Source organism: Cotesia glomerata, linkage group LG6 (genome assembly GCF_020080835.1).
Source record: "Cotesia glomerata isolate CgM1 linkage group LG6, MPM_Cglom_v2.3, whole genome shotgun sequence".
In the NCBI taxonomy this organism is placed as follows: Eukaryota; Metazoa; Arthropoda; class Insecta; order Hymenoptera; family Braconidae; genus Cotesia; species Cotesia glomerata.
In genome coordinates, this window is record NC_058163.1 from 3176753 (window position 1) to 3204687 (window position 27935).

General features: G+C 25.5%; 2 protein-coding genes and 1 long non-coding RNA gene across 5 annotated transcripts in view; 1 reads left to right on the top strand and 2 right to left on the bottom strand.

Moving 5' to 3' along the window:
• Positions 1-10019, bottom strand: part of LOC123268140 (monocarboxylate transporter 12) — a 43813-nt gene extending 33794 nt beyond the window's left edge. The window contains exons 1-2 of one of the 2 annotated variants that reach the window (XM_044733007.1): positions 9894-10019; positions 7576-8089 (exon numbers count right to left, since the gene is read on the bottom strand). In XM_044733007.1, coding sequence (XP_044588942.1) covers positions 7576-7668 — 93 coding nt within the window. In that variant the 5' untranslated portion in view covers positions 7669-8089; positions 9894-10019. Of the gene's footprint in view, positions 1-4116; positions 4255-7575; positions 8090-9893 lie in introns of those variants that run through there. The other variant, XM_044733010.1, reaches the window with a different exon arrangement.
• Positions 1763-21881, top strand: LOC123268142. Of its 2 annotated transcripts, none has more exons than XR_006510168.1 (5): positions 1763-1918; positions 4128-4482; positions 4583-4638; positions 9901-10490; positions 21772-21881. It is a non-coding gene; the product is annotated as an uncharacterized LOC123268142 (long non-coding RNA). The 2 variants fall into 2 exon arrangements; XR_006510169.1 differs by lacking the exon at positions 21772-21881 and adding an exon at positions 20185-20299.
• On the bottom strand, positions 17046-27719 carry LOC123268141 (heat shock factor 2-binding protein-like). Its single transcript, XM_044733012.1, has 6 exons — positions 27634-27719; positions 27385-27565; positions 21802-22025; positions 20491-20753; positions 20106-20435; positions 17046-17349 (listed from the first exon to the last, which is right to left on the bottom strand). The coding sequence occupies exons 1-6, from the start codon at positions 27667-27669 to the stop codon at positions 17232-17234; spliced, it is 1152 nt and encodes a 383-aa protein (XP_044588947.1). The 5' UTR covers positions 27670-27719; the 3' UTR covers positions 17046-17231.
• Between the last annotated feature and the right edge of the window lie 216 nt (positions 27720-27935).

Here is a 27935-nt window from a genome sequence, read left to right on the forward strand (position 1 = left end):
TTTTCACTTGTGAAAAACTTGAAAAACTATGTGCAATTTTTAAAAAATATTTTTTAGCTCTAATTTAATAAATGAAAAAAATTTTTAAATTATTTAACGTCGGCTAATTTTAGTTTAATTTTTTAAGTATAATAGTAAAGGTTGGCCGACATTGTTAATTTTTGGAGTTATTTTTTAATTATTAAATTAGAATTAAATATTATTTTTTAAAAATTGCACTTATAGTTTTTAAAGTTTTTTAAAATTGAATTTCTTTTTGTAATAATTTTGTTAATAAAAAAAATTCTAAACAATTTTAGATGTCGGCTAACTTAATTTTCATTTTTTAAGTACTTTTATATTTGCAAAATTATTATAATTGCAAATATTTAATTTGGTTTTTTGGTGAAAATAAGAAAAATCTATTTTTTGATGAAACAAATTTATAACACTAAAGTTAGCCGACGTTTTTAATTTTTTGATTTTTTCTTCAATTAAATTAGAACAAAAAAATATTTATTTAAGTTGCACTTACAGTCTTTCAAATTTTTTACAAATGAAAATTTTTATTAATTTTTCTTGTAATGATTTTTTCCATAAAAAAAAATTCTAAACATTTTTAGATGTCAGCTAACTTAATTTTCATACAAATTTAATTTTTAAATAATTTTGAGATGATATTGTTAAAAAAATTGAAGAAAATTGTTTTTTAATTGTTTACAGACAAGAATTCAACAAAATGGCAGATTGTTGTAGAAAATTAAAATGGCCGCTATTTTGAAGAATTTTTTGAGGAGATCTACGTGAAGTATTTTAAAACTTCCTGAAAATTTGTAAATTCAATCTACGTAGTCTTAATAATTAATAAAAAATTAAAAAACAAGTTTCCGGGATATTTAATGAAATAATAAGGTTTGAAAATTGTAATTTTTACATGTACGTAAATAGAGATTCTACCAGCCGTGTATTTGGTTAAGAATTTAATGCAATTAACGATTTAAAAAAAATTTTATTTTCATTGAATTTGATTGAAAAAATAATAAGCTTTCGATAAAAACAATAAAAAAAGTAAGTTTCCGAACGTATTACGGAGATATTTTATATTTTTTATGAAAAATCACTCGGAACTTCCGTCCTTTAAAGTCTTGTATTTGACTTGGCAACACCGCTTGCGCAGTTACCCTAAGCATAAGTAACTGCGGTTTTTCAAATTCTAGAAGATCTTAGTAATTTTAGTAATCTTAGTAATTTTAGTTAGACAGTAAACAAATAAATTTGAAGGTAAGGGAACTCTTGCGGTATTGTCAAGTGTATACCGGTTATTCAGATTGCTATATTTTTTATTAGTCAATTAAATGTTAATAATTATTTAATGAGTAAATTTATCGAAAATTTTCTCAAAAATGTTATTAATTAATTTAAAAATTAATTTTACGATGCATAACAAAAGTATTTCTACGGATTATTTTTTTATAGACATTCTTTACACTAGGAGGGTAATTGGATCTCCTAAATTTATGCAAGTAATTGAACTCTTATTTGTTTAAATTAATAGCTTTTATAATTGCAGGTCAATATGGTAATTTTATTCTACAGAAACAAAACTCTTTACGTATCTTTATTATAATATTAATAATAATAATAATAATAATAATAATAATAATAATAATAATAATAATAATAATAATAATAATAATAATAATAATAATAATAATAATAATAATAATAATTAGTAAATATTAAAAAACTCTTTTAATAAAAAACTAATTAATTTTTTTTTTTGGGAACAGTATTTTATGTAATATAAAAACGGATAATAACTTTTGAAGATGATCTAGTTGCGATAGCATGACCAACAAATATTGTATGATCACATATTTTGATAACCGAGTGATTATCGTGATTAGACCAGGATAACAAAAATTACGCGATAAAATGGGTGAGTACTCTCTGTACTAGTTACTTAACGTTAATTTCTAGGTGTAAAAAAATTTTTAAGTGGTATATAAAGTATATAAAGGCTCAAATCTTTTTAGATTATACTTTTATCTCGGATTGTAAAAATATAAATTCTATTTTATTACTTGATTAAATAATAATTTTAGTGATTTATTTATTGAAGATAATTTTTTATGCTGAAAGAGTCAAATTTCTTTCATTTTATTCTTCAATTTTTTATTTTATCTGAATTAATCATTTAATTAGAATAAAAAAAAATTCAATTTAACTTAAATTATAGGTGATAATAATCTGATAGTGGTTTTTGATTAAAACTTTAAGTTAAATGTTATCTCACTGATAGTCTTTTAATTACTTGTAATATAATTTTTCACCGGTGAGATGATATTTTTAATTGTATTGAATTCAATTTATTGAAAATTACTTTCTTTACAAATTTTTTCTTAAGTCTAAAATTTTATTAAAATTATATTCACTTATAAAATTTATTTTAAAAAAATTTATAAAGTATCAATTTTGGTAAAATAAAGAAATTAATTTTTTATAATTAAATATAAAAAAAAAATTAAAAATTAATTTTTTAAAATTATATTTTTAGTGAAAAATTCCACGAAAATTAACAAAAATAAAATTTAATAAATTCTTTACAATTAAAATGAAAGGATAAAAAAATTTTTTATAAAAAGTTAATTAAGAAAATTTGATGAAAATTAATAAAAAAAAAATTTTAATAAAAAAATTGTCATAAAAATTAATAAAAACAAATTTTAATAAAAAAATTGTCATGAAAATTAATAAAAACAAATTTTAATAAAAAAATTGTCATAAAAATTAATAAATAAAATTTATATTATTAAGAAAAAACAAGAAAAATTTTGTTTCCAGGATAGTCCTAAGATAAAATCGGTTTTTTAGTGAAATTTAGTGTCATTGCAAAGGTCGTGATTTGAATTTGTGTCTTTTCAAGATTTCATATCATTCTCACCGATAGTTAATTTATTATGATAAGTATTTAGGCTGCATTCGAAAATTCCTTGTCTCTAGATACATAATTAAGAAATGACCTTGTATCTTGAGAACTATTGACATTTTTAAAGATATAAGCTCACCCCGACATTACACTCATCGAGAACTATCATTTGAGTACCCACATCAATTTTTCATATATATATATATATATGTAAATACAAAAAAAATATCAAAAATGCATGTGAGTACTCAAATGAAAGCTCTTGATGAGTGTAACATCAGGATGAGCTTATATCTTTAAAAACGTCAATAGTTAAGAAAGTATAGTGCAATTTAACAAAAGTCATTATTTAGTAAAGACCTTGTATCTTGTGAACTATTGACATTTTTAAAGATATAAGCTGATCATGATGTTACACTTATCGAGACCTCTCATTTAAGTACCCACATCAATTTTTCATATATTTATATATATTATATATATGAATATATGAAAAATATATCAAAAATACATGTGGGTACTCAAATGAAAGCTCTTGATGAGTGTAACATCGTGATGAGTTTATATATTTAAAAATATCATAAGTTGACAAAATACAATATAATTTCTATATTTATATAAATATGAAAAATCGATGTAGGTACTCAAATGAAAGGTCTTGATAAGTGTGACATAGAGATGAGCTTATATTTTCAAAAATGTCAATTGTTAACAAGACACAATGTCATTTCTTAATTATGTATCTAGAGACAAAAAATTTAACAAAATACATTATTTAGTAAAGACCTTGTATCTTGTGAACTATTGAGATTTTTAAAGATATAAGTTCATCCCGATGTTACACTCATCGAGACCTTTCATTAAAGTACCCACATGGCAATTTTTATATATTTTATATATATGGTATTTGTAAAATACATAAGTATATAAAATATATGAAAAATTGATGTGGGTACTCAAATGAAAGGTCTTGATGAGTGTAACATCAGGGTGAGATTATATCTTTAAAAACGTCAATATTTAAGAAAGTACAGTGCAATTTAACAAAATTCATTATTTAATAAAGCAAAATTCACTTGTCACGGCAGTCACGTAGTGACTGCAAGATTACTAGTTTTTAATATAAAAATTGTTATAAAAATAATTTCATTAAATTATAAAAAAATTTTCTAAAATTTAATATCAAATAAATTTTTTCTAACCAATACCTTATTTTTAGGAGACATCCTGAAATATCCAAGTAATTAATCTTTATACAAATAGGCCGGCTTGTAAGACCGGGAAGAGCAATAGCAATATCAATTACTCTCAATAAACCAAAGAAGAAAACGACATGCACACACTAATAAACGAATTGTATTAAATTATCCTCTACTCGTCTCGGGTCTCGTAACATATAATACGTGAATTATTCTCGAGTAGAGCTCGAGTAGAGCCAGAGTTATTAAAACGTTTCTGGTATAGAGTTATCACCAAACGGACGTCCCATCCCGCAGCTACAGCACACTACTGAACCAGATACCTCCCCCCGGCCCCTATTTCTACCAATTATCCCCCTCTATCATATTAAACAAGTACATTACATTACGTTAGATCGCTATGTTGCATTACACATGACATTACACCAACTATTTATATTTATATATTTTTATTTATTTTTATTTATGCTTCCAGGCTCACTCCATTGCTCAAACAGAACACCATTGAATTTAATTAACCAGCATCATCGGGTAATGAGTGTCATTTAAATTTTTATTCGCTCATTTTTTTTTATTTATTTGTTTACTTGTTTATGTTTGTTTGGACGCATCAGTCAAGTCAAATGCCACCCACCCACATGCTTTTCATTACTCATTTCATTATTGTCAGACAAAGAGTACAAAGTTCTTAATATCAGTCTAATGACCTTCATTTATTATTTATTATTATTATTATTTTAGTCCTATTTTTTTTTAAAGAAAGTTTTTGATAAAAAAAAATTATTTTATTGATTTTTTTAAACTTTAAAAAAATTTTTTTTTTGGAGAATTAATTATTGTCTTCTTTAAAAATAATTATTATAGAATTTTAAAGCAAAAATATTAGATAGATATGAGTTTTATTTGTATCACATACATGTGTTTTACAAAGCTTTGATATTCAGAATATCTTTAAAATTTTAAATATTAAATATTAAATATTAAATATTAAATAATTGTTTTTAAATAAACATAGTCATTATACACTTTTTTTTTCCTTACACACTACAATTACAATTCTCTTTATTTTTATAATACAAATACTAGGTATTAGTCTTTCGTAACAAAATTTTTTTTAGCAAAAATATTATTTATTATTAAATTTAAGGATGACAATAATAATAATAAATATAAAATATTAAAATAATATATTAAAAATTTTTAGTTAAATGAGGCAGTGAAAAATTTGAAACTTTTTTTTTTTAATTCTTGCTAAAGCTTAAAGATACAGTAAAATTGATAAGGACTTTTTTTGGAGACAATTGAATTTTTAATAAAAAAAGTTTCTTATTATTTTTTTTACTTTCAATATTTTAGCCAAAAACAGTACTTAAAATTTTTAATAACTATGAATAAATTCGAAAACTTTATTTTTGGAATTTAAATTCAAAATTTTGGATAAATTTTGCGTATTTTCAATTTTTGACCCATAATTTTGAATTGAAACTTGAACGGACAAAATTTTAATAAATAAACTAGTTTTATTTATTAATAATAATTTTTAAAAATGTAACAACAAATTTTATAAAAATTTATTATTATTATAATGATTGTTTTTCCATATTTGTTATAGCTTTAATTTTTTGATAAACTCTTTCAATATTTCCCCTAAAAATTTCAACTCAAATAGGGGTTGCTCTATTCTCTAAATAAACTTCCTCTTTTTTTTTCCTTTTGTCGTAATCATGTACTTAAATTAAACAAACCGTAAAATCAGCTTACATAACAAAAAACAAATGTTATATATGCATAAGCCATTATATTATATGCATAATCATTACTAAACTATTTATAATATAATATTCCTTTCTCCTAGAAACTTCCGTAACTCGCTCCCCAGAGCACTTTACAAAATTAATCTAAAGAAAAAGTAATTTACTTATTAATAATTATAATGCTGATAAAAAACTATTAAGTTTATTACTATAATCTTAGACAAAATTTTAGTTTATGAATAAAAATTATTTAAACTTTTTATTATAATTCTTATTTCAGTAAATTTACATTTCTTCTTTAATATTTTTTCTGTTAAATTAATTAAAATCATTCTGAGTGGAGTACTGAAAATATGAAAAAATCATATCAGATCTTTTATATAGAGAATTTTATTTTCTACAAAAAAGGTCCATATCAATTTATCCTTATCTTTCTTCTTTTCTCATAATTTTGAATTTAACGTAAAGTTAACTCAAAATTTGAAATTAAAGTTCAAAAATTAAATTTTAAAACTTATCCATAGTTTCCAAAAGTAAAAAGTGCTGTTTTTTTGTTAAAATATTTAAAATTAAAAAAGATGATAAGAATCCTTATTTATAAAGGATAAAATTCTTTACAAAAAAAAGTCTTCATCAATTTTACCCTATCTCTTATTTTTTCCAAAATTTGAAATTAAAGTTCAAAAATTAAATTTTAAAACTTATCCATAGTTTCCAAAAGTAAAAAGTGCTGTTTTTTTGTTAAAATATTTAAAATTAAAAAAGATGATAAGAATCCTTATTTATAAAGGATAAAATTCTTTACAAAAAAAAGTCTTCATCAATTTTACCCTATCTCTTATTTTTTTCCAAAATTTTAATTTAAAGTTCAAAAATTAAATTTTAAAACTTATCCATAGTTTTCAAAAGTTCAAAATCCTGTGTTTGGCTAAAATATTGAAAATAAAAAAAATTATAAGAATCCTTTTTTATAGAAAATAAAATTTTTTACAAAAAAGATACTTATTAATTTTACCCTAACTCCTATTTTAATTTAAATTTTGGAAAAAAAATCCAAATTTTGACTTTAAAGTTAGAAAAATAAAGTTACAAAATTTATCCACAGTTTTCAAAAGTTCAGATTGTTGTTTTTGGCTAATATATTGAAACTATTTATAGAAACTAAAATTCTTTTCCAAAAAAAAATTTTTTATCAATTTTGCCCTATCTCTCATTTTTTTTCCAAAATTTTAATTTAAATTTCAAAAATTAAATTTCAGAACTTATCCCCAGTTTCCAAAAGTTAACAATGCTGTTTTTGGCTAAAATATTGAAGATAAAAAAAAATAATAAGAATCCTTTTTTATAAAGGATGAAATTCTCTACAAAAAAAAATTCTTATCAATTTTATTTTATCTCCAACCATTAGCAAGAATTTTTAAAATAAAAAGTAAAATTATCACAGCCTCATTTAACTATCAACTTAAATTTATAATACTAATAATAATAATAATAATAATAATAATAATAATAATGACTATAAATAAAAAAAATACCAACAATGCATCAATCGCAAGTAAATAAAAATAAACGATGACTCAACCAGACACATAATTACTCATATTATCAACGCTTATAAAAAATGCTCTAAACAAATTGCCTGGTCAATTATTAGATATCATCGTTATCCCAGTCGACTTGTCAATTATACAAAGCAACAATAAAAATAACTTACAGCGGTAGATATAGGGCGGGGATTGATCTGTAGGCCTTCGTCATCTCCAACTGGCTCCTCATACTGGTCCTCTCTGCTGCTGGTGGGGCCCATTTTAGGCGCCTCCAGGCGCAGTTACCAAAAAATTCAATAAACTTCTCTCTCGATAAAAATAATTATTCTTCCTCGAGTTTTTTTACTTTTGTTAAAGTTTAGTTGTTTATTAACAATGTCACGCCCGGAATAAACTCGAGGACATTTAACAGTTACATCAGTGGACCCTCGTCGCTTCGAAATTCCCAAGACCCGTCTGGTCTCTTTTTTTGTGCAATCGACTCTCATTAGTCAAATTTACTATTACTACTTTATTATTTATTTATTTAATAATAACAAGCTGCTAAACTAGGGCGATTCACTTGTAACAATTGATCCTTAATCGCGTGCTACTTCAAGTTGATCTAAATATCGAACTTTTTAGTGTACGTAGTCTTTTTCTAACTAGGACAGCCTTGGTTTTTTTTTTTCGAGCCAGGATCTGAAATTTAAAAAATAAATTTATTTTTTTTTTCTCAATTAAATTTAAAAAATGAAGAAATATTTTTCATTTTAGATAAAAAAAAATTTATAAAATTACAAGGTAATTTTTAAAATTTTCAAAATTTTTTTATTTTTAATACAAAAAATCAAAAAATGTTCTTATTAATTTAAAATCATTGTAAAAAAATTTCAAAAATTATTTAAATTTTATCATGACACTTAAAAAATTATTTTTTTTTTATTATTAGTTATTAAAAAATAAAAAAATTATGATAATAATACACTTTCAGATTTTAAAAGTGAACAAATTTAATAAAAAAAAAAATTTTAATTGCATAATTAAAGAAGAAAATTTTTTTAAATTAAATTTTGAAATTTTAAACCTAAAAAATTACCCAAATTTCATCCTAAAAATCTTAATTTATAAAAAAAAAAAAAAGTAACAGAAAAAAATTTTGACACTGAAATTATCAGACAATTTTATTTTTCTTGAAAAATAAACTAATTTTAACAAATTTAGTAAATTTTTAAAAGTATGGCCAATCATTTTAATTATCATTTCTTTTAACGAAATTTCAATTTGATTTTATTGATAAATTTTTTTTGAAAAATACATAAAAAAACGAACAATTAAAAAAAAAAAGTTGATTATTACAATTTTAACAAATTTTAGAAAATTAAAAAAAAAATTTATAAATTTATAAATTGTGATATTCAACTTTTTTTTTTTTTTTTAAATTGTTTGTTTTTTATTTACTTAAAAAAAAATAGATCAAAAATATCAAAAAAAGATCAAATAGAAATTTTATTCGAAAACATGGGAGCTAAAATTTTTTCCAATTTTCGAAGGCAAAAAAGCTATCGAAATCTGTATTTTTTTCTTTTAGGACATTTTTTTATCATAAATGCGCCGTAAAAACAAGCAGAATTAAAAAAAAAATTTGAAAATGTTAATTTTTCATCTAGTTGTGGCCCAAAATGGGCTTGACCCAACTTGTAAATAATTACCAAAAAAAATTAACAAATTTTTTTATTATTTTTAAATCAATAAAAAATTTTCAAAAATTTTTTTAATTTCATCATCACACTTAAAAATTTTTTTTTGATTTTTGGTTATTTAAAAAAAAAATGTTCAATAAAAAACAAGACAAGTATACATTTTTTTTTAGTAAAAAAAACAATTTATATTGAATAATTTTCGAAATTATGTTTACAAAAAAAAAAATAAATTAAATTTTCAAATTTTAACTCTCAAAAATTACCCAAATTTCATTCTAAAAATCTTATAAAAAAAAATGATAGAAAATTAGATGTAAGAAAAAAATGTTCTGACACTGAAATTAACAGAAAATTTTATTTTTCTTGAAAAATAAACTAATTCCATAAAATTGGTTTTAAAAAATTTCTTAAAGCTTAAAAAGATGAAATTTTTCATGATACTTAATTTAACAGATATCTAAAAACTCTTTAAATTTTTACAACAATAAACTTACAACGAAAAAAAATTAAAAAAAAAAATTGGATATGTAGAAATTAAAAAAAATTACAAGTGTCAATTTTTAAAAATATATTTTTCATAAAATAATTGATTGCTTATAAAAATTCTAAAAATTGTCAGATGTCTGTTAATTTCAGTATCATAATTTTTCAAGTAAAAATTTATGTATTAAAAAAATTCTAAAAATTTATCAAATTTCAATTTAAGTATCACAAAATTTCCACTAATTATAATTACAATAAAAAAAACTACCACAAAAAATAATTTTCCAAAAAATAAACTAATTAAAAAAAATTAAACCTACTTTTCAGATTTTGGGCAGGAAAAAAAATTACCAGCAAAAAGTAGAGGCGTTTTTAAAAAAAAACTGAACAATAACTGACCACTGTCAACTCGCGTCTGTCAGAAAAGCACCCGCGAACAATCACCACTCACTTAGCCTCGGCTCCTAGCAATACCTCGACAATTAATAACATGAACAATACTAATCAGAATGAAACTGAAAATTACAACAATTATAAACAACAAAGTATAATGTCCTAAATGGATGCGTTATTATAAATGACAATCGGGCAGCTGATCCCGCGGTTGGGTAGCGCCGCAGCGCCCCGGGATCAATAAACCGACGCCGGCCGTCGCCTTCTGTTCCTTCCTGGCGTCCAACGGAGCTTTACAGCCCATCGGAGCAGTTGCCATCGTCAGCGACCCAGTCTCCACCTCCACCATCGTGGATATTCAGCACAGATCACATAACAGCATTTGCGCGGTTCACCATCGCCTGCTACTGAGCACGCGCAATTTATCTTTAATCTTGGATGCTGCTGAAAATCTTTCCAGCTTTTTATCTCATCTGCTTTAGATCCACGCAATTATTATGTACCATGTAATGCAAGCTGATCTGGTAAGAAAAAAAAATTATTTATAATCTTTAAAGCAAATTTACAATATTAAAAAAATAAATTAAGCGAGAACTTATTTTAATTTGATGAAAAAAGACTGGAAAAAAATTTAAGGTTTAGGTGAGTAGATTCTTGGATCGCGATCGAGCTTTTGTGTTTCATTGATTGGTGAACTGGCGCCTGGTGAGCACACGCCCGTCGTGTCAGCTCAACCCTGGTTGCTGGTTGCCAGTCCACACGAACACCAGATCGATACCTGGTTTTATATGTGCGATACCCCAGATTGTTGTTATTCTTGTCCAATAAATGCTCATCATATGCTTGTCTGCAGTCTGCTATCAAGTCTAGACTTTGCTTTATTATGTTTCATTTTTAATGCACAATTATCTCTTAGTTACCTACAAGGTTTTTTTTTAGCTTAATTTTTTTATAATTTGTTCATTATAAAGGCAAAGGCCTTTATAAGTGCACGGAAAAAAGTTAACTGTAATAAATAACAGTCGATTTATAATTAATGATCAACTGCTAAAAATTACCATTTCAAACAGTAAAATCGTGATTTTACTATTTACTATATAATATTTACCATTTAAACGTTACAATTTACTCTTTACACGGAAGAAAATACTATTTCAAACAGTAATATTCGCTATGTAAATGTCTAAAATGTTTAAGTATAATAATTAACAATTCAGACTTTGATATTTATCATTTCGTACCTAAAAAATGATCTTATGATATGTAAAAAGTATAAAATAAAGTTAGTAAATTTCTAATACAAGCAACGTCAATATTTACAAAGTAAAATGGTAAATTTTAAACGCAACGCTAAAAATCAAACTGTAATTATTGACTTGCTTGGACTGGTAAAATGTATATTTTAAAAGTATAATTTTTACTGTTTCAAATGTTAAATTCTCCCAGAGTGAGACCCCCTTCTCTTTCATCTGAGTTCCCCTTCTCCTCATAATATCGACTATATATATTGAAATGGCAATTTTTACTGTTTGAAACTGTAATTTTTTAAGATGAAAGAGTCGTTATTTACTATAGTGACAGCTACTAATCACTTATTTTGGATATTAAATTATAAATTGTGGCTTTTATACTTTCTACATTAAGTTCTGTAATATTTATATTTTTGTCACCCCGATATCCGCTTTACTGTTTGAATCTATAAAAATTAACCGGAATCCGAGTGAATATTACAGTTTAATTTTTTCCGTGTAACTCTATACACGGAAAAAAGTAAACTGTAATAAATAACAGTCGATTTATAATTAATGATCAACTGCTAAAAATTACCATTTCAAACAGTAAAATCGTGATTTTACTATTTACTATATAATATTTACCATTTAAACGTTACAATTTACTCTTTACATGGAAGAAAATACTATTTCAAACAGTAATATTCGCTATGTAAATGTCTAAAATGTTTAAGTATAATAATTAACAATTCAGACTTTGATATTTATCATTTCGTACCTAAAAAATGATCTTATGATATGTAAAAAGTATAAAATAAAGTTAGTAAATTTCTAATACAAGCAACGTCAATATTTACAAAGTAAAATGGTAAATTTTAAACGCAACGCTAAAAATCAAACTGTAATTATTGACTTGCTTGGACTGGTAAAATGTATATTTTAAAAGTATAATTTTTACTGTTTCAAATGTTAAATTCTCCCAGAGTGAGACCCCCTTCTCTTTCATCTGAGTTCCCCTTCTCCTCATAATATCGACTATATATATTGAAATGGCAATTTTACTGTTTGAAACTGTAATTTTTTAAGATGAAAGAGTCGTTATTTACTATAGTGACAGCTACTAATCACTTATTTTGGATATTAAATTATAAATTGTGGCTTTTATACTTTCTACATTAAGTTCTGTAATATTTATATTTTTGTCACCCCGATATCCGCTTTACTGTTTGAATCTATAAAAATTAACCGGAATCCGAGTGAATATTACAGTTTAATTTTTTCCGTGTAACTCTATACACGGAAAAAAGTAAACTGTAATAAATAACAGTCGATTTATAATTAATGATCAACTGCTAAAAATTACCATTTCAAACAGTAAAATCGTGATTTTACTATTTACTATATAATATTTACCATTTAAACGTTACAATTTACTCTTTACATGGAAGAAAATACTATTTCAAACAGTAATATTCGCTATGTAAATGTCTAAAATGTTTAAGTATAATAATTAACAATTCAGACTTTGATATTTATCATTTCGTACCTAAAAAATGATCTTATGATATGTAAAAAGTATAAAATAAAGTTAGTAAATTTCTAATACAAGCAACGTCAATATTTACAAAGTAAAATGGTAAATTTTAAGCGCAACGCTAAAAATCAAACTGTAATTATTGACTTGCTTGGACTGGTAAAATGTATATTTTAAAAGTATAATTTTTAATGTTTCAAATGTTAAATTCTTCCAGAGTAAGATCCCCTTCTCTTTCATCTGAGTTCCCCTTCTCCTCATAATATGGACTATATATTGAAATGGCAATTTTTACTGTTTGAAACTGTAATTTTTTAAGATGAAAGAGTCGTTATTTACTATAGTGACAGCTACTGATCACTTATTTTGGATATTAAATTATAAATTGTAGCTTTTATACGTTCTACATTAAGTTTTGTAATATTTATATTTTTGCCACCCCGATGTCCGCTTTACTGTTTGAAACTATAAAAATTAACCGGAATCCGAGTGAATATTACAGTTTACTTTTTTCCGTGTAACTCTATACACGGAAAAAAGTAAACTGTAATAAATAACAGTCGATTTATAATTAATGATCAACTGCTAAAAATTACCATTTCAAACAGTAAAATCGTGATTTTACTATTCACTTTATAATATTTACCATTTAAACGTTACAATTTACTCTTTACATGGAAGAAAATACTATTTCAAACAGTAATATTCGCTATGTAAATGTCTAAAATGTTTAAGTATAATAATTAAGTATTCAGACTATGATATTTATCATTTCGTACCTAAAAAATGATCTTATGATATGTAAAAAGTATAAAATAAAGTTAGTAAATTTCTAATACAAGCAACGTCAATATTTACAAAGTAAAATGGTAAATTTTAAGCGCAACGCTAAAAATCAAACTGTAATTATTGACTTGCTTGGACTGGTAAAATGTATATTTTAAAAGTATAATTTTTACTGTTTCAAATGTTAAATTCTTCCAGAGTAAGATCCCCTTCTCTTTCATCTGAGTTCCCCTTCTCCTCATAATATCGACTATATATATTGAAATGGCAATTTTTACTGTTTGAAACTGTAATTTTTTAAGATGAAAGAATCGTTATTTACTATAGTGACAGCTACTGATCACTTATTTTGGATATTAAATTATAAATTGTAGCTTTTATACGTTCTACATTAAGTTTTGTAATATTTATATTTTTGCCACCCCGATGTCCGCTTTACTGTTTGAAACTATAAAAATTAACCGGAATCCGAGTGAATATTACAGTTTACTTTTTTCCGTGTAACTCTATACACGGAAAAAAGTAAACTGTAATAAATAACAGTCGATTTATAATTAATGATCAACTGCTAAAAATTACCATTTCAAATAGTAAAATCGTGATTTTACTATTTACTATATAATATTTACCATTTAAACGTTACAATTTACTCTTTACATGGAAGAAAATACTATTTCAAACACTAATATTCGCTATGTAAATGTCTAAAATGTTAAAGTATAATAATTAACAATTCAGACTTTGATATTTATCATTTCGTACCTAAAAAATGATCTTATGATATGTAAAAAGTATAAAATAAAGTTAGTAAATTTCTAATACAAGCAACGTCAATATTTACAAAGTAAAATGGTAAATTTTAAACGCAACGCTAAAAATCAAACTGTAATTATTGACTTGCTTGGACTGGTAAAATGTATATTTTAAAAGTATAATTTTTACTGTTTCAAATGTTAAATTCTCCCAGAGTGAGACCCCCTTCTCTTTCATCTGAGTTCCCCTTCTCCTCATAATATCGACTATATATATTGAAATGGCAATTTTTACTGTTTGAAACTGTAATTTTTTAAGATGAAAGAGTCGTTATTTACTATAGTGACAGCTACTAATCACTTATTTTGGATATTAAATTATAAATTGTGGCTTTTATACTTTCTACATTAAGTTCTGTAATATTTATATTTTTGTCACCCCGATATCCGCTTTACTGTTTGAATCTATAAAAATTAACCGGAATCCGAGTGAATATTACAGTTTAATTTTTTCCGTATACAAGTTTTTTTTTTAGCTTAAATTTTTTTATAATTTTTTCATTATAAAGGCAAAGACCTTTATAAAAATTTTTTATAATTAAGGGATCATTCTGATTCCAGTGCTGAAAAAAAGGAAATATTCATTATTTTTTTACACAGAAACTATTATAGGGGCATTCCATAGTGACTGGTGGGACATTTGACTCTGGAATTCCCTCAATTATAAGCTATAATTATGTGACTGAAACTTATACTATAGTAAAATTCATCTTATAATATAGAAGAATAACTAATTAACAACATCCCTTTGTCAAAAACCTCGATTACTTTTTAAGTTTCTCGTAATTATCATTTGACTGAGTGTGACTGGTGGGACTAAGAAAAATCCTTCTCTCTTTCCAAAGGTATACTTAAAGTCTAATTTCAGTTCGACCACTAAACTTTTAAAAAATACTTCCCTCGAAAATACAAAATTTATCCTACAAACATTCAATATTATGAAGAATTAGACTGATTACCTACGTAGAAACAATTAAAAAAATTTTTTTTATTGTGACTGGTGGGACAGGCATTTGTGACTGGTGGAACAAGTACAAAATGTCTACATCAAGTTGTTTATTAAAAAGACTTTTATATTATTCCATTCTTAGAAACATTATTGTTTATATGTTTAACAATAAATTATTTAGGATAATTAAAAAAAACTAATTAAAAAACACAAATAAAGGATTTAGCATGCTGACAACACGATCTTGATAAACTTAGGTATTAATTAATAACGAAAATAAAAAAATTTGTTCTTAAAACTATAATAATAAATATGTTATTTAATAACAAACATGAAATGAATTTGTTCTTAAAACTATTAAAACAACATTTGACCCGGATACAAGTTAGTACGGCTGAAAAGTTACTAGGAGAGAAAAATTGATTTTCTTATTGATTAAAAAAAATTTTCTTTACAAATTAGTCAAATATAAACTTTTAATAATTAATTAAGACTAAATTAAAATGAATTAGAAAAATTTTCAAATTTCAGTCATTTTCCCATTTCGCATGGAATGCCCCTATAGATATTGATATAAAATTTATTCAGCTCAACACGCACTCTTGAATAACACTAAAAATATCTAACTTTATTTTTTAGATATTTTTTATATGAATAAACAACGGGTGAACGGAGCTCTGACAAAACGTTGGTATGAAGCTCACGTACGTGATAACTTGATAGCGGCTCATCTAAAACACTAAAACCAAAATTATTTATCTTCAATGTATAAGTAACTCGCATCAGCTACGGAGATTAATATTTATTGGTAAATAAGAAATTAAAGAAAAAACTGAAAATTGAGGCTTTTTTTTCACAGTTTTGTAGTCCTAAAAAAATTAGTAAAACGGTTCACCCTAAAGGCCATCCCTGCAACTTCCCGCTAATTCCATACCTGGGCACTTTAAATTATACTTATGACGTTTTTGAAATTTTTGAGCTCAAAATATAATTTATGTGATATTTTTAGCTCGCTGAGTCCAAAGAGATAGTATTTCTATGCATTTGAGCTCTTCGAGCCCAAAAGTCTGATAGAAGTTTCATAGAACACTACTATTGGAATTTTCAAACTGCAATAACTTTTGAATGAATCAACCGATTTTCACGCGGTTGACGGCATTCAACGCAGTTTTATCAGCCTCATAAAGAATTTTCAGGTTTTAATTGATCGAACCAAAAATTTCGGAGTAATTTCGAAAAAACACTTTTTTCGGTTTTCTTTCGTTCACGATATCTCTCGAACGAATTAACCGATTTCGACTAGCTTGGTGGCGATCGACGTGGTTTTTTATTGTTTAGAGCTGATTAGTTTTTGGAATCGAACCGTGGAGCCGTTTAAAAGTTATAAAAAAAAAACCACATTTGAAAAAAATTTTTTTCTTAGTTTTTTTAAGATTTCTCCAAATCTACTGATCCGAATCGGTCCAAATTATACTCAAAATCTAAGTTTGGCCAAGCTCTTTCAAATGGCATCAACCGCGATAAAATCGGATGAGCCGTTCAAAAGTAATAAGCGGTTCAGATACTTTACACACACACACACACACACACACACACACACACACACACACACACAGTGAAAACCTCGCGGGAGTAGTCAGGGAAGCTTACTATGACCTTCAAACGTCGAAATCTGATGAAAACTCGATTTTTGCAAAACGGGATGAAAACAATAACTTCTCGATTTTTGAAAATCTTCGATTTTCTTAGCGGGAAGTTAAAAATAGTAAAAATGAAAATTTTGATTTGGTTAGAGCTGATGCAATAGCTACTAATATGTAGAATATGTGGTTTAAATTCCATTATGATCGGGTCAGTGATTCCGGAGATATCATCTACGTAAACCAGAAAAACATAGTTCTGAGATAAACGCGTTTAAAGTTTTTTTAATTAAAAAAAAATCTTACCTAAAGTCAGCCAGCGGTGCCGGTACCATACAAAATTCCTCCAGCCTTTTCAAAAATTTTATTTTCTTCCACTCGAACATCCACATAAACCTCGTAATATAATATAGTTACAGTGGTCCGATCACTTAAAAATTTAAACATACACAATACTTTTAGATATACTTTCGAAAAATGTAAAAAAAAAATTTTTTTTCAAAAGTTACAAACCAGAATGATCCTTTAATAATTTTTATGATCTACTTGCGTAAATTTTATTCAAAAAATAATACTAGCTAAAGACTTGAAAAGACAAATAATTTAGAGCAAATTATACAAGACGTAGAGAACTTTAAAATTTAATTATCGTGATAGTATATTATCACCCCTAGGGAAGTAAAGTAAGAAATGTCTCAGATCACAGGTAATCGCCAGGCCGAGGCGAAGCCGAGGTCAACAAACATGTGATCTGAGGCTTTCTTATTTACTTCCCGAGGAGTGTGTACTATTTTTTTCCCCGACGAAGGCGGAAAGCGGCAACTTCGTTTCGCACAGCGAGGCTAAAGTTGACGCTTTACGCCCGGAGGGGAAAAAAATTTGTTACTTCTAAACTGAGAGAAAAAATTTCTTCTGAAGAAAATTACAAGAAATAAATTTGTTGGAAATTTTCCATAATTTTATTTTTTATCTGAAATCAAATTTATCCTCACAGTAATTTTCTTCTTGAAAAAAATTTTTCTAGGTTTTATAAGGACATTTATAAAATTTATTTTTTTGAATTTAATTTACTATATAAAATTTTTTCTAAAACAATAATTTATTCATTAAAAAATGTTACATAAATTTTTCTACTTACGACTTAGAAAAAATTATATAAATTTTAGATTACTTAGTCTAGCGACTGCGTAAAAATGACCTGATTTTATTCGACCTAGGCCAGTCCTTGAAGAATAATGGTGCATTAAATTTACATATCTACTGTTATAGAGTTTAAGCTCTAGAACAACTATTTAGCTTACGTAAAAGCTAACGACCCCTTTTTTACAAACAATTCCAATTAATTAACATTTCTATTACAATTTTTTTACGCTAAATACTAGCAACCTTGCAGTCAATGCATGACTGCAGTGAGTTGTGAACTATAAAAAATAAAAATTGTGCTTTATTAAATAATGAATTTTGTTAAAACGGACTCTACTTTTTTAACTATTGACGTTTTTAAAGATATAAGATCATCCCGGTGTTACACTCATCAAAAGCTTTCATTTGAGTACCCACATGCATTTTTGTATATTTTTCATATATACATATTTATAATATATATATATAAATATATAAAATATATGAAAAATTGATATAGGTACTCAAAAAAAAGGTCTCGATGAGTGTAATGTCGGGATGAGCTTATATCTTTAAAAATGTCAATAGTTAAGGAGTTATACTGTATTTTGTCAACTTATCATATTTTTAAGGATATAAACTGATGATGATGTTACACTCATCGAGCCCTTTGATTTGAGTAACCACATCAATTCTTTATATATACATATATATGATATATATAAATATATAAAATATATCAAAAATTGAATGTGTATTCTAATGAAAGATCTTAATGAGTGTAACATCGGGATGAGCTTATATTTTTAAAAATATCAATATTTCACGAGATACGAGGTCATTTCTTAATTATTGACATTTTTAAAGATATAGACTCATCCCGATGTGACACTCATCGAGTCCTTTCGTTTAAGTACCGACATGGAAATTTTTATATATTTTATATATATATATATATATATATATTTAGTATTTGTGAAATATATAAATATATAAAATATATGAAAAATTGATGTGGGTACTCAAATGAAAGGTTTCGATGAGTGTAACGTCGATGTGAGCTTATATCTTTATTAATGTCAATAATTAAGAAATTATATCGTATTTTGTCAACTTATCATATTTTTAAAGATATAAGCTGATCATGATGTTACACTTATCGAGACCTTTCATTTGAGTACCCACATCAATTTTTCATATATTTTTCATGTGTACATATATATGATATATATAAATATAAAAAATATATGAAAAATTGATGTGGGTACTCAAATGAAAGGTCTCAATGAGTGTAATGTCGGGATGAGCTTATATTTTTAAAAATGCTAATATTTCACCAGATACAAGGTCATTTTTTAATTATTGACATTTTTAAAGATATAAGCTCCACCCGATGTTACACTTATCGAGACCTTTCATTTAAGTACCCACATGGAAATTTTTATATATTTTATGTATATGATATTTGTGAAATATATTATTATAAATATATAAAATATATGAAAAATTGATATGGGTACTTAAATAAAAGGTCTTGATCAGTGTAACATTATAATCAGCTTAAATCTTTAAAAATGTCAATATTTCACGAGATACAAGGTCATTTCTTAATTATTTACATCTTTAAAGATATAAGCTCATCCTGATATTACACTTATCAAAACCTTTCATTCAAGTACCCACATGGTAATTTTTATATATTTTATATATATATGATACTTGTGAAATATATATAGATACAAAATATATGAAAAATTGATGTGGGTACTCAAATGAAAGGTCTTGATGAGTGTAACATCGGGATGAGCTTATATCTTTAAAAATGTCAATAATTCTTAAGATACAAGGCCATTTCTCAATTATGTATCTAAAGATAGAGCATTTTCTAATGCTACCTGAATACTTATCATAATAAATCAACTATTGATGAAAATGATATTAAATTTTTTCATTCTCTTAAATTTAAACTATTTTTATTAATTTTTAATTTTTATTAATTTACAAAATAATAATTTCTGATTCAATTAAAAAATTTTTAATCAATTAAAAAATTAAAAAACTTACGAAGAAGAAACATAACTACAAGTATCACCAGCAGCCCGACTATTATTAATATTAATAACAATACTTTGTGCAATTACAGCAAGATTATCAGTACCCGCAGCCAAGTCAGACAATTTACCCATAGGAAGAGACTTGACGAGGCTTTCAAGTACGCGATAATTAAGAAGTTCATAAGTCAGCGACTGGAGAATCCTCAGAGCTTTTTCTCTGACTTCTTGAGGGAAGCAGTCATCAAAAAACTTTACAACGTTCTCGTAGACCTTCAACTCTAGCAGATAAGCTAGTCCTTCCCTGTTTAGACTCACGTTGTACAGGATCAGCAGAATCAACCTTAAGTTAAATTATTAATTATTATAATCTCTATTGGAGATTGATTGATACTTACTGGACTACAGATTGTCCGATTTCGCCGACTAATGAAGGAATTGCTTGGATCAGCTGGTTAATTAAATCTCTGCCGTCAGATAATTTTAAGAGAAATTGCCGACCTTCTCCAATTGACGTCAAATTAGCGATGAATCCAAGGACCGACATTGCGAATTCGGTGATGTCGTTTTTTAATGGTGGGTAATTCGGAGAAAATGTTTCGATGTATGATGAGAATGTTGTGTTTGCTATTGATATTGCTTTTGCAACTTTATCTTGCCTCTGAAATTAGTAATTTATATTAAAAATAATAATAATAATAATTTTTAATAAAATTAAATTTATTTTAAGTCATGTTTTTTAATGAATAAATTTTTTTTTTATTAATAATTAATTGAAAAAAATAAATTTTAGAAATATCGCAGATATTTAATTTTAATTAAAGAATAAATTAAGGGATCATTCTGGTTTTTAATTTTTGAAAAAATTTGAGATTTATCATCCAAAATTGTTTTTTCCTAAATCTAGAAAAATTTTTTTCAAGAAGAAATATACTGTGAGGACAATTTTGATTTCAGATAAAAAATAAAATTATGGAAAATTTCCAACAAATTTATTTCTTGTAATTTTCTTCAGAAGAAATTTTTTCTCTCAGTTTAGAAGTAACAAATTTTACGATAATTAAATTTTAAAGTTCTCTACGTCTTGTATAATTTGCTCTAAATTATTGGTCTTTTTAAGTCTCTAGCTAGTATTATTTTTTGAATAAAATTTACGCAAGTAGATCATAAAAATTGTTAAAGGATCATTCTGGTTTGTAACTTTTGAAAAAAAAATTTTTTTTTACATTTTTCGAAAGTATATCTAAAAGTATTGTGTTTAAATTTTTAAGTGATCGGACCACTATAACTATATTATTTTACGAGGTTTATGTGGATGTTCGAGTGGAAGAAAATAAAATTTTTGAAAAGGCTGGAGGAATTTTGTACGGTACCGGATAAATTTTATATCAATATCTATAATAGTTTCTGTGTAAAAAATAATGAATAATTGCTTTTTTTTCGAGCGCCGGAACCAAAATGATCCCTTAAGAGAAAATTTTTGAACCAAGAAAATAATTTTGAAAAGCTTCATTATTTTGATTCAAATAGAAAAATTCTTTCATCAAAAAATTTTCCTTTATTCAATAATTTTTCTCTTAAATCAAGTTAATTTTTTTTTCAGTGTACTAAAGAAGTTTAAAGTTTTTTTTTCGTTATCCTTGACTTTACTGTAAATTAAAATTATGGATTTTTTCCAGGTAATTACATCAGATTACACGTATACATACGTCAGTCAGCCAGCAATTAAGATTCTGCGGATACTTGGAGGTCGTCCATAGCAAAGAAAATGCGGTAGCTCCGAGCTCAGTGCAATATTTACTCTGCTCGTCAGTCTGCGCCACCAGCTGAGTTACTTCTTCTTCAAAATTCGCGATTGTCTGCTGCTCTTTTTGATGTTTCAAGAACAGGTCTCCGTAGCTTGCTTCCATTTTTGCAAGTTTATCTTCAGTTTCTATTAAAAAAATGATTACATTAATTATTTTATTTTTTTATTTATTAATCTCGTTACAAAAAAATTCTATAGAGGTGCGTATAGCACCTGTGCATAGAACGAGTACATATTAACAAAAATATATTTTATTATCAACAATCACTTAATATATAAGATAGTAATATAGTAATACTTAATACAGTGCAAGCTAAAAGAAAATCAACCTAGCAAGCTAGTTATTTATATAAGTTTTATAAGTAATATTGTTGCAACACTTAAATTAATATCACGATTTTTAAATAATTATCTATTTTTATCCATTATCTCAGTTTTTAGTAGATTTTATAAAAATCTAACTATTGCAGCCGTTCTCATGGCGCAACTTTTAAAAAATTTAGCCATTTTCTGACTTAGTTTGTCGAGCTGAGTCAGAAAATATATATAGTTCAAAAGTTTATATATATATATATTTATACGATATAACGCGGCTTGTCAGCACGATAGCGTTTTCAATTTATGACCGATTCTTCTCAAACTCAGCATGCTTTATCTATCGATCAAGACCAAGGTTAAGTTCGAAGATGAGCTTAATCGGGCGAGTAATTTGGAAATGACAGGATTTTGAAATTTTGAAAATCGTAAAAATTGATGTTTTTACTACTTAAACTTGGTATAATTACTGAACTAGACAAGATATTGAAATTCGGTAAAATGCATCGTAAAGCTCTTTTAATAAGCTTCAATTTTCACTACTTAGAAGTAGTAGTAGCCTCGATATTACTCCTTTTAGAGTTCGTTTAATGAAACAGTTTTACTGTTGCAGCCGTTTTAGAATTATTGTCTACATCATAGCTTAATCATGATGTAAATTCAATAATTACGATATTGATCAGTCTTTCGTGTAATGTTTTCGGGTAGGTTGTCAGTAAATATGTCACAAATTAGTTCTAACCATTGTTTTCTTCAACTAAAATTTTATCCGGTTGCAAAATTCTGATTAACTTGAAAACTGTTGTTTCTAAGTTGTTACTTAAAATTTGGACTTTTATAATTCAAATCTTATAATCTGTGCAATTCTTTGGTAAATATTTGAGAAACTTTTTCTTTACAAGATAATTTTTTTTCCAAAATTTGTTGTAAATAGTTTTAAATTTATTATTGAATTTTGTTTTTAATTCATGAATTAAGTTATACATTATCAGTGTTATTATATTATTTTATTAAAAATCAATTTTTCTTATTTGAAAAATCTACTTCCATTTCGGCTGCCGAATGGCCTTTTTTGTTTGTTTATTAGTTTCTTCTTATCATTCAAAGTTTTCATCTCTATTGGTAATTTATTGTAATATTTTAAAGCTACATAATAAGCACATTGTGTGTAAATTGTTTTACTTATTTTTGGTAGTGACAGTTGTTTATGTCTTGTACAAGTTATTTTATCATTTGTAACGTCCACGTTTTCAAAATATATAAATATCTAATTAGTCCCCAGCTCGAAATTTGCTCGCCGGAGTCCAGGGTCATAAACGGGGATCACATTATCAATAACAAAATATAAACAAAACACTTGATTTTAAATAAATCAAAGAAAAAGGAAACCTCTTTATTGGCCTGATCATGTTAATAAACGATATAAACAATATAAGCAAATTAAACAATATAAACAATACATTAGAAACTCTTTTCACACATATTCGCGGTTCAAAATCATTAAGGTAGTACCCTCGCGACTTCCGTCGTCAAAAGTTTGTGCTAGAGTGTATGGTACATATACTTTAGAGTCATTATTGACAAGCCTAAAACTTTTTGCTGTTTATGTACTTATTTTAGCCAATCACAAACGAGAAACTGATCGTTTGAAAAGTCTGGCAACACTGCGTGAGCGTTAAGATATTTTATAGTGGTTATACTGTAGTGTTTTGGACTAACTGTAGATTAACCTCTGTTTTGACACATGCGTTTATTTATTTATTTACATACATTTATTCGGAAATATAATTACAATGTCTGAAAAATTGACTTATAAAGGACGATTCATAAAAAAAAGTCCTTGAAAAACGACAGAAATCACTAGCAAATATGCAAATAACAAATAGAAAAAAAATAATTGACAATATTGTTTTGTTTTTTCAGAAAAATCAGTAATTGAATTTTTTATGTTGATGTATTTACGGATTTTAAATTTTAGTATTTTTTTTATTATTTCATCTGACTATTATTTTTATAACTTATGAAAGATTAATATATATTATTATATTCAACTTATTAACTTTTTGAATTTTTATAAATATATAAAAATACTTATTTTCATAAAATAATCATTGTTACTTTTTTTTTTAAATAAATAAAATTAATAACTATAATGTTACACTTAAAGTAAATTAAACTTTTCAAATTTTTCAGCGCATGCGCGTCTCATATTTTTTTCGCGGCTCACAAAACTTGCGTTGTTGCCACAGTTTTATTAACGTATCCCCTCCTCGGCTAAAGTCTGGTAAATTTTTCATTACTTATTAATAAATCTCTCTGAAACTGTGTGGTAATTATCAATGAAATTATTTTTAAAAAATTGTTTAGTTGTTAGTTAACGTTACTCTAGTTTTTTAAAAGAATCCTAAGAAAAGTTTCTGAGATATAAAAATGTTTGTAGGTAAACTTTTCGATATCCCGTATACCGCAATGTAAAAGAGCGTTCAAAACTCAAACTTTGAAATTAAATATCTCTGAAACTAAATGGTCAAAAATTTTCAAATTGCGCCAATCGACGCAGAATTATATGAATATTAATCTGCCGAAGTTAAAAAAAAATCCTAAGAAAACGACTCTGGCGAGGGTACTACCTTAATGCGGTTCAAAATCAAGAAACAATATAAGCAATATACACTAATACAATAGAAACTTTCTATCCAAACATACCCGACGGTATTCACGGTTCAAACTCAAAAAAAAACGCGGTCTACAAAATACTAACTAGTTTCCCCAGTAACACCCCCTCCCCCCTCAGGGCGACTAGCCGTCATCCCTGTGGGGTCCTAAACTCTACCCTGAGAGCAAGTGGAGAGTATCCTCCTCGCTCCCACCTACACGGCTTATGATCACCTACCGTACCTCAGCTGAAGGCTTCGGCACGGGGAGTAGCACTTTCATCCGGTCGGTTCACGATACTTACCTGGGCCTTGGTCAGACTCCAGGTAGAGTATCATCCTCTGGAATCACTTGGTGAAGAGTATTCGTCCGAGTAATTCTCCCGAGAAAGAATTGCTTCTCCGTGCCAAAATTTTGGACTATCATATTTAAAATTTTTACTTAAAGCGAACAAAATTGGAAATTTATCGCCATTTGTCCGGCGTCATCGAACGAGTATTTAAAAATAATTATTTAAAATAATAATCGTCATTTCTTTCATTTTCTATCCATTCGTCTCGCCAAATTCTAAGTTTTTATTTTCGAAACTCAATTCTTTATTATTTTAATCGTAATTTCCTTCATTTTCTATCCATTCGTTTCGTCAAATTCACAATTCTTTATTATTTTAATCGCAATTTCCTTCATTATATATCCATTCGTTGATTTTCCATACTAAATTGTCCTCGGGACTTATAAAATCTTCGCTTACCTAAATTATTTCTTACAAAATAATAATCGTCATTTCTTTCATTTTATATCCATTCATCGCTTTCCCATACTAAATCTTGTTCGGAACTTAAAATAATTTTCCCAGTCTTTTAATTTCTTTTACAATTAATTTCTTTTTTAATCATACCTTCAGTAACAATAATATAATATTATTAACTAAATAATTAAATAATAATCGCCGCACTAATAACAATAATTGTTTCTATTAATTTTTAAGTAATTAATAAAAATAAACTAAAATACTCAAATACAAAAAGTAAAATCTGGGTCATACATTATAAAGATTTATGCAATCTTGATAATAGAAAGATAACGCAGTGGTAATGAAAGTTTTTCTGATCCCAAGGGGAGTGTTGTTGATATTAGTTACGCACAATTTACTTAGTAATCTATTTTGTATATTTGAGATGATTTTAATTGACATCATATGCACCTCCCCAGGCAATAATACCATAATTTATTATGCTTTCGAGTAGCCCATGATATATTATTTTCATGGTTTGTGGATTTAATATTCCTGTCAGTTTGTAAAATACAAAAGTTTATTAAACAAATAATTTCATAAAAATTTTTTTTAACAAATTTTTGAGTATAATTGTAGCAGATTTCCAACAATTTTTCTAAAATTTATTTCGTAACAAAAAAATATAAAAAAATTAAATAATTTATTTATTTCAGGAATAATGTTATAAAAAAATGAACTTACAAGTTTTAAAGAATTATTTCTATCCTATTTGTGTTTTCTTCTCACAAATATTACTAAGCTTAAATAAGTTAAGCTTATATAATAAAATTATAAATAAATATAAATATAATAAAATATTATAATAAAATTCAACTTTTTGATTGATAAAATATTTTCAAAACAACATTGAGTTTGATAAATTACTAAATTTAATAAAATCACATGATACTAAAATTAGTAGATATTTAAGAATTTTTAATTTTTGGAATCAATAAAAATTATAAGTTAAAAAGAAAATTTTTTTTAATTACACTTGAAATTTTCCAAATTTTTTACATGTTAAATATTTTATTTTAATTTGTTTTTAATAAAAAATTTCAGATGTCAGGTATATTAAATTTAATTCTTATCTTCATTAAAGCTAGGAGTAACTCGACAATTACTAAAATTTTTTTAATAAACAAAGTTGTTAAAAAAATTAATTATTTTAAAAAAATTGCATTTAAAACTTCTACCTGACAATTTTTTTCTCATTTTTTTTTACTATCATTTATTTATTTTAAAAATCCTTAAATTATTATGAAAATTAATTTAACAGATATTTATTAAATTTGAATAATTTTTTTAACAAATAAATTATGGCAAAAAAAATTAAGAAAAAAAATTGACATAGAATTTATGAAAATCAAATATTAATAATAGCAGATATAATCAATAGCAGATATTTAATAATTTTTAGAATTTTTTTAAGAAATAAATTAGTGCAAAAAAAGTTAGATAAAGAAATTGACATGTAGAAATTTAAAAAAATTAAAAATGCAATTTTTTAAAAACAATTTTTCAGAACAAATTTTTTCATTAAATAAAATCAAAAGTTTGTTAAATGACAGCTGACTTTAATGTCAGTAGAATTTAAAAAAAATAAAAAATGCAATTTTTTAAAAATTATTTTTCGGAACAAATTTGTTTGTTAAAAAAAATTATCAAGTGACTGCTAACTTTAATGTCATTAAATTATTAAATATCAGCTAAATTAATTTTTTTTTCTTATTAACTTACCTCTTAATCTCTGAAGAAAAGTGTCAATTAATGAATTGTTTGTTTGAACCATCTGATAAAACCTTAATCTCAAAGTGTCAATATGTTCATTCAACACCGGGTCGAGAATTAATTTCGGAAGATCTTCAAGAAAAATTTCAATATTATTTTTCGCTTTTTCAATATTATCTTCAATGACATCCTAAATTTAAATTAATAACCATCAATAAGTCACTAAATCCAAAATTTTAACCTCACAAACTAACTCACAAAATTTTTTCCTATTTTCTTCAAATCTTCTTCCATTATATCACAAATAAAAAACACTTAATTAAACTAATCATAACAATTTTTCAAAATTTCTTAAATTAATTACACTAATTAATTATTTATTATATTTCAACAAATAAAAAATAAATCTCCGATTAAAATACTTTCAGGAATTTCAAATCAAACGGAAATCAAGCGCCCTCTGGGCTCACTTTAAAGCTACTTATTTTGGGCGGTTCTGATTGGTCGAGAAAATCAAGATAATTGCCGCCATTTTAAGTACACAAAGTGAAGACAGACGC

What these genes read in the sequence shown, in the direction of transcription:
- LOC123268141 (XM_044733012.1), bottom strand. Translation starts at nt 27,669, where the DNA reads ATGGAAGAAGATTTGAAGAAAATAGGAAAAAATTTT. An exon ending in ATCGGACAATCTGTAGTCCA is followed by an intron (nt 20,436 to 20,490) that starts GTAAGTATCAAT and finishes ATTTAACTTAAG; the next exon opens with GTTGATTCTGCTGATCCTGT. An exon ending in TGTAGTTATGTTTCTTCTTC is followed by an intron (nt 17,350 to 20,105) that starts GTAAGTTTTTTA and finishes TAAATTTTTAAG; the next exon opens with TGATCGGACCACTGTAACTA.